Below are 7916 nucleotides of genomic sequence, written 5' to 3'. Positions count from 1 at the left end.
CGATCCTAATCATGGCTAGGCATCAAACACGATGGTCTTTTTCTCTGCCGAATGCAAACGTTGGCATACCACCAAGGCTTCTTCTCGGAGATGTGCTTTTTAGCGTACGACTAGAGTCTTGCATCACTTCGGTTGTAAGCAATTGATTTATTAGGCAATAAGAACTTGTTCTAAAGAATCGCTAGTTTAGAAATTTCACACATTTTATTCATCGTAGATTTTGAAACATATTTATCATTTTGAGAATCATAAAAGACATGTGAACTTTACGACATTGTTTCTGACGTGTTTGTTGCTAAATGATTATCGTATCATCGAAGATATGTGAACGTTCTGGCATTTTTTCTTTATTCTAACATATTTCTTTGTTTGAGAATTATATGAAATGCCCATATTTCATAAAGCCAAGACTCGTTTATACGTGACAATCTGAAAAGAAAAAAAATGAAAAGCAAACTACTATCGCCTTGGTCAAAATACAAGCGTGTGAATTTAAAACTTTCTTTTCAAATACTAATGGTTAATTGGTTAGTGGTTACCACTTACCACTACCAGTGAAATGGTGAATGATCGTGGCAAGTCAAAAGTTTGTGGGGTCATATTTGATAAAACCAAATATGCAGGGTGCAAAGAGAAATTATCCAAACATGAATCCCTATTCTCTCCTCCATAAACTACGATAAAAGCCATTCGATTCTCCACAACGCGCAGCCAAGCCGTCTCTATACCGCTCATTCAATTACGAAATCATCGACAATCGACTTCACTTTAAACCCTGGTAAGTTTGTTATCTTACTACTCTGATTTTACGTACGCTTGTTGATTTGTATATGGATCTGTATGGGGTTCTTGACGAAAATTTATGTAATTGCGTAGTTGCCTAGTTTTTCTCATCTTCCCGTGGAATCTTTTGGTGAATTGATTTGTTTTTTTAGATTAAAACACGTAGCCATTTGTCGGCTGTTGAAATTTGATAGGTTGGGTTAATTTTCCGTCTAGGGTTTTGTACAGATGCATGCAATTGTATTTAAGAAGTTTCATCGACAAATCCCTCGTTTCAAGCATTTCAATTTAGGGATTTTAGTCAGTATACGTTTCTAGTTGCGGAAGGTGCTGTAGGATATGCATTCGGTTGCTAATTTACAGCCACCTAATTTCAAAATGTACCACCTTTTAATTAACTTTTTTTAGCTATAAAATCTATAATAAATAAGTTTAGAATACACAACAATTCTTACATTTGCCAATGCCAAATTGTAGCTGCGTATGTTATTTCTTTTGAAGTTTTTCCTACAACCTTAGAATAATAACCTTTTTTGTTCTGCTAACTGTCTATGGCTTGTTCATAAGTCCTTAGTGGGTGCGCATATTGATTGTGTGATTTTACTTCTTTAAATTAGGGTTTGGGTCCTTATTTCTCTGATGTTTATATAAGGTTTATGGTGTTATTTTTGGGTTTGGATATATGAGATGAGCTTACTTGATTTATCCATTTCAATCTTTTAGAAAATGGCAGAGGATAACATCAGTGAACATGAGACAGAGGCAATGCCTGAGAACTCTGTTCCAGTTGAAATTCAAGATCCCGAGAATGAGCAGGATGATGCTGTAGAAACTCAAGATAATGAAGATAATGAGGAAGAACAAGGTGGTGCTGATGTGGAGGATGCTGACGTGGCAGGTACTGCTGTAGTTGACACTGTTGCAGAAGGTGCTGTGGAAAAGAAATGGCCAGGGTGGCCTGGAGAGAATGTTTTCAGGCTGTTGGTTCCTGTGCAAAAAGTTGGTGGCATCATTGGTCGGAAGGGAGAGTACATAAAGAAAACCTGTGAAGAAACAAGGGCCCGCATTAAAATTCTTGATGGGCCTCCTGGCACTACTGAAAGAACTGTAAGTTTTTTTTTTTCAAGAAATTTTTTTCATTTTGTTTCTCTCAAAATATAAATTCAACTATCATGTAGAATTTAAGGTAATGGAGTTGCATAGTTGTGTTTAATATTTTAGATGCCTATATACTTCTTGAAACAATCTCTTATAGTGTGTGTGTGGTATATGTCTCTGGTTCTGGAATTTGACTAGATAGAGTTGATTTGAAGTGTGATATTGGTTGTTGTTTTAATGCAATCTGATATGGACCTATTAGGAACAAATAAATAAAAGTAAACCAACACACAATGTCAAATACTTGAGAACCAAAAAAGGGAAGGGGTTTGTTAAAACTTAAAAGAATGTATCATAAATAAATGCAAGATGATATATATAATTATCAAAGAAACTGGAATGTTAAGATAAAGATGTAAAATAAATGTAACTAACAACCAAAGAGAAAACATGAGAAGAGTGAAATTACAATTTACAAACAAGAATTAAGAATATGAAGAGTGAAGAATGAGAGGTTAAATCTAAATAAGTTTATGTTATCCCAATAACTTAGATGAATGTGTGCAGGTTCTCTCAAATATAAGGAACCATTTCAATTCCAATTAGAAGACAACCAAAGATCCAGATTGCAGTTCAACATTGACATTGAGCATCAAAATCAAAAGTTACTCTGATTTGATTGGCTGGCAGGTAACTTTGGAACTGGATGGATTGATGTCTTGCCACTTGTTGTGCTAGTCAAACAAGTAAACAAAAACCAATAAAGACTAGGATCTTATATAACATAAAATCAATTAAAAACTAAACAGATATTAAAAAAAAAGCAAAATATGATCCACATAAGTTAAGAAACAAGAACATCTTAAAATAGGTAATAACACACTAAAAAGTTAGTAAGGTATATCATTAATGGTTGCACAATATGCAGCACTCAAGAATTTACAAGATAAATCTTTGGTATATAGTACAAATCAGAACCTCATTATTAGGTGTAGTTGCAAAGTGGTGGCTAGGGCTGAAAGTAACTAACTTTTTTTTTTTTTTTTTCTTTCTCTATTACTATCTACCATCCTTTTCATTGCTTCTTTCTATATGTAGTAATCCAATCATTATACGATTATTGTTGGAAAGTTTAATAAGGTGGTTTCTTGATAGGTGTTGATTTCTGCAAAAGAGGAACCAGATGCTTTAATTCCACCTGCCATTGATGGTTTGTTGAAGGTTCATCAACGTGTGATGGATGCTGACAGTGATCCTGCACGTGTCCAGCCTGCCACCATCTCCACTAGGCTTCTTGTTGCAGGGACACAAGGTGGAAGCTTGATAGGGAAACAGGGTGCCACCATTAAAACCATTCAAGATTCTTCAAATTGTAAAATCCGTGTCATAGGAGGTGATTGATTGATTGATTATATTTATAATTATTTCTTTTGTTGGGATGATAAATTTTGATGTATGTTTGGAAACATGCAGAAAACCTACCGATTTTTGCTTTACCTGATGATAGTGTTGTGGAGATACAAGGGGAGGCGACAGGTGTACACAAGGCTGTTGAGCTGGTTGCTACTCATCTAAGAAAGTTCTTAGTTGATCGCAGTGTTATTGGGATATTCGAGATGCAAGTAAGTTGTTCCCTTGTGATTACAATGGAATCAGCCATTCCATTCCATTCCTTTAATTTTGTTTTGAGTTTTTGATAGATGCAAATGCCAAATCCTCGTCAACATCAAGAGATGCCACCTCCCCAACCGTGGGGCCCAGGCCCAGGCCCGTCTCCTCAAGGTGGTTTCCCAATGAACGCGGGTGGTTTTGGGGCCAATCAGTTTATGCCACCTCAGCAGCACCAGTTTGACAACTTTTACCCGCCTCAACCAATGGATAAAGTACAGCCTCGCCAGCAGGGCCCACCGCCTAGCTTTGGCAGGGATCCATCCATGGGACCACCTCACAGTCACACTTCAACTCCTCAACCACAGGCACAACAATCCATAGTCACAAAGGTATTATAATAATAATAATAATCATATAAATTATAAAGTCAAAAAGAAAAATATTGAAGATGGAAATCATAAATGTATATGTAGGTGTCGCATAACATGCAGATCCCACTTTCATATGCTGATGCTGTAATTGGTACATCTGGCACAAATATTAGTTATATCAGACGAGCAAGTGGTGCAACAATTGCAATTCAAGAAACACGTGGAGTTCCTGATGAAATGACTGTTGAGATTAATGGATCTGCTTCACAGGTTCAGACAGCTCAGCAATTAATTCAGGTAAATAAATAAATAAATACTCCAAAATTTATCCATCTGTTATTGATATTTTTTATTTTTTGGTGGTTGGAATTTAGAATTTTGTGGCGGAAGCTGCAACTGCTGCTCAGAATTCTGCTGCAAGTGCTCCACCACCTGCCCAAGCATATAATCCGTACCCTGGTCATGCTCCTCCTCCGGCTTACGCGTCTCAGCCACCCCCCACTGGCCATGCACCTCCTGCTGCCGAGTATGGTGGACCCGTGTATGGAGGGAATTATGGGTATTGATTGAAATGTCCTTCCTTGTGTGAGATTGGTTTCTGTTATGAATGAATGGGAACATGTTGTAACAGGATGGATATTCTTGTTTAGAAATTAGGTAGATTGTTTGTTTCTTTGTTTGATTTGTTAGTGTTGAGAACCTTCGTTTTGAATGATATTTTGAAACCTTAATCCAATCAAAGGCGTTTTTTTTTTTTTTGTAGGGACCTCACCTAAACAAGTTAAAATATCAAGCCACCATATATTGGCTATTTTTCATTATATTTCAGTTTTGTCAACCAAAGCTACATAGTTTTTTTTTTCTATGTTAAAGTGGTTGCTATAGATATTTTTGTCAGAGTTAATGGCTTAAATTGAATATTAGTGCCAAAAATTTCACTAAAACCATTGACAAAATGTTCTATTGTGGTAACCACTTTGATTTATTTGTCATAGCAACGGTTGACAAAACTGAATTATAATGGTTAAACCAGACATGCCACAACTTCAAAATATTTAATAATAATTATAAATACTGTTTTTTTGCTAAATCAGTCGGTTCTATTTTTTTTTTTGTCTCAAGTAACTCTACATTTAATTGCTCAAATATGATTATGTTGATCTTAGATAACCAAAAATCAAGATATGAATGTTTATTTTCCATTTACTTCTTTCAAACTCGAGTACAAGAAAATACAACTCACAAACTACGCCTAAAGTTAAAAAACCTGTCATTCTCAAATGCATGTTGAAAAGTGACATCTTTTCATCTATATTCAATTAACCAAAAGTCTTAACTGTTTTGAATAAATGATTTATCAGGAGGTTGTAGACTTGTAGCTATTTGAGCAAGAAAAGCATGATAGACTCATAATTGATCTTTGCAATTCTGAAACTCATGTTGGAAAAAAAAATGAAATTACAGTGTCATAATTAAAAAAAAAACAAATCATTATATAATAAAAACAATGAATGAGAATATGTAGCTATTTCATGACTGAAATAGCATTTAACCCTGTAAGGAACAGGAACTCCCTCAGTTTATATGCTACAAGCCTACAACTAGTTGTATGTCTTGACCTCTCTCATTCAACATAACTTGTGACCAAAACATATAACAAATAAAGAGATTTAAAAATGGTGATTTTATAGATTTATTTGAGGTTTAAACTGTTGATCAGCTGCTGCTAATTCATGAAGTCTGCTGATAATTTTCAAAGCTACATCACCATATGCTACTGAAACAGCAGATTCTGGATGAGATAAAACCACAGGGACACCTTCATCACACCCGCTTCTGATCTCCTCCTCCAACGGTATCTACAACCATTACCCATCAGTATATCCATATCAATATCAGTATCAGTATCAGTATCAACAGTGACAATGAGTACCTCGCCAACAAATCCTAGTCCCATTTCATCAGCTGTTTTGCGGGCCCCCCCTTTTCCAAAAATGTAAGAAGGTTTGCTACAATGTGGACATTTGAAATAACTCATGTTCTCTATGAGCCCCAATATCTGCAAATCAACTATCCATTGTCACTGCCCACTAAAATGTAAACTTAACTAACAAACGGCATAAAAGCTTTGGAGATTATCATACAGGAACCGAGACTTTGGAGAACATTTTCACTCCTCTTCGAGCATCCATTAATGCAACATCTTGAGGAGTTGATACAATCAATGCTCCTGCCACAACACAACAAATGGTATTATCTTAAAAAAATAAAACGATTCAAATCTCCAAAAACTTTGAAATAATTACAACAATTCATGTACCTGATAATTGCAGCCTCTGTGACATAGAGATTTGAGCATCACCAGTGCCAGGTGGCATATCTACCACAAGAATATCTAGCTGCCCCCACTCAACTCCTCTTGTCATTTGTTCTAAAGCTTTCATCACCTATAAAAGATGCTTATTATGAAAATATCCATTTACAATAACAAAAGTATATCAAAATCTTGAAAAATGTAAGATTCATACCATAGGACCCCTCCACACAATTGGAGCATCTTTCTCAACAAGAGACCCCATTGATATACACTTCACTCCATGGTTCTCAATTGGAATCATTTTATTGCCTGACATTGATTAAAAAAAAGATCCAAATACATTAGAGGTCAAAGTTTATTGTTTTCCTATAAATAAAAGCCATTATAAACTTTAAGAACTAACAAAATCACCTTTACTTACTTCAGGCTTCCCATGAAGTTTCATCATTGTAGGGATCGATGGTCCATATACATCAGCATCAAGCAATCCAACACTAAGTTGGCACTTATTGGCTAGTGAAACAGCCAAGTTAACTGCAAATACAGAGTCAACACGCTACTAGTGATAATGTGTTTGTGGAATGCGAAAGGATGATAAGTTATGCTATATCAATATCTATATCTTATTGGTTGATCAATCAGAGTTTGAAAAAACACAATATTTGATCTGAAATGTTAAATTGGCATATCTATCTGGCAAGGAAATGAGCAAATCCATTGATTAAGATATTCAAATTACCTAACGATCGGAACCCTAAATCAATGATCTACGAAAGCTCAACAACAAAATTTCCATAATTTGAGAAATTACCAGCAGTAGTTGACTTGCCCACGCCACCTTTGCCAGAAGCAACGGCTATAATATCTTTAACTCCTTCAATTTTCAGGCTTCGAACATCAGAGACATTCCTACCCTCTGCACCAACAGCATAGCCTCTGAGACCTCCGAGATTTTTCTTTATCAAGACATTTAAACAAAACAGAAGCAAATTATCAATTACCTGAAGTAAAAATTAATAAATTAGACGATAAAAGGAAGCGCCTTAGAATCTTACAGTCGCAGCGTTGAAAAATCGATTCATGGGTGTTTTGAACTCGCAGAAGCATAAATGTTCGACAGATTTGAAGTCGCAGAAGCATAAATGTTCGACAGGTTTTTGTGGAACTGGTATCATGGGTCGGGTTTTAGGTTACAATCCGAATCTGTTTAAGTAGTTTGGATATATGTTTTCAAAATCATCATATTAACCCTATAGTTGTTCGGTTCGTTGGAACCTCTATCACTCTATATTACTATTATATATTTATTTTTTGCTAAATTCTTATGTTTTATAAAATACCTTAACCAACTAATCCAACACTCATTCTAGATTTAGAAATATATGTAGGATTCAACTTGCAAAAAGAAATTTATCATGTCATCGTCTCAAGGAAAACCATTTATAGTAACAATCACCAAAACAAACAAAAATAAACAAACAAACAAACAATAAACGGGAAGTATTGAACAACTACAAATGAACAAATAATAAATTGGAAATAATGAATTATGGATCAAAGGAAATACCTCCTCCTTACCTGCTTGTTTGACAGAGTGTGGAAAATTCAAAATTTTAAACAAATTTTCTAATTCTGTAATATCACTTAAACATTTAGAAATCTATCAACAAATTCTTTAATTTCAAACTGATATATCCATATTCATATATCATATATGTATACAAATTACAGAGAAT

At 35.0% G+C, this 7916-nt stretch overlaps 2 protein-coding genes across 3 annotated transcripts; one reads left to right on the top strand and one right to left on the bottom strand.

The window, feature by feature from the left end:
- The first annotated feature begins 630 nt into the window (after positions 1–630).
- On the top strand, positions 631–4604 carry LOC111915090 (flowering locus K homology domain). Its single transcript, XM_023910784.3, has 7 exons — positions 631–778; positions 1507–1890; positions 3037–3274; positions 3355–3503; positions 3582–3881; positions 3966–4160; positions 4238–4604. Exons 2-7 carry the CDS (start codon positions 1510–1512, stop codon positions 4427–4429), a joined length of 1455 nt encoding a protein of 484 aa, XP_023766552.1. The 5' UTR covers positions 631–778; positions 1507–1509; the 3' UTR covers positions 4430–4604.
- Positions 4605–5335: 731 nt separating this feature from the next.
- On the bottom strand, positions 5336–7392 carry LOC111915089 (iron-sulfur protein required for NADH dehydrogenase, mitochondrial). 2 transcript variants are annotated; one of them, XM_023910783.3, is made up of 8 exons: positions 7236–7392; positions 6992–7136; positions 6592–6714; positions 6392–6489; positions 6184–6310; positions 6008–6093; positions 5797–5922; positions 5336–5722 (listed from the first exon to the last, which is right to left on the bottom strand). In XM_023910783.3, the coding sequence occupies exons 1-8, from the start codon at positions 7353–7355 to the stop codon at positions 5549–5551; spliced, it is 999 nt and encodes a 332-aa protein (XP_023766551.1). In that variant the 5' UTR covers positions 7356–7392; the 3' UTR covers positions 5336–5548. The 2 variants fall into 2 exon arrangements, with proteins under 2 accessions (XP_023766551.1, XP_042757887.1); XM_042901953.1 differs by having other exon boundaries at positions 6992–7096; positions 7182–7325.
- Positions 7393–7916: the final 524 nt, after the last annotated feature.

The sequence above is a fragment of the Lactuca sativa genome, chromosome 5, assembly GCF_002870075.4.
Source record: "Lactuca sativa cultivar Salinas chromosome 5, Lsat_Salinas_v11, whole genome shotgun sequence".
In the NCBI taxonomy this organism is placed as follows: Eukaryota; Viridiplantae; Streptophyta; class Magnoliopsida; order Asterales; family Asteraceae; genus Lactuca; species Lactuca sativa.
Note: the sequence above shows the minus strand (reverse complement) of the source record. Positions and strands in the feature narration are given on the sequence as shown.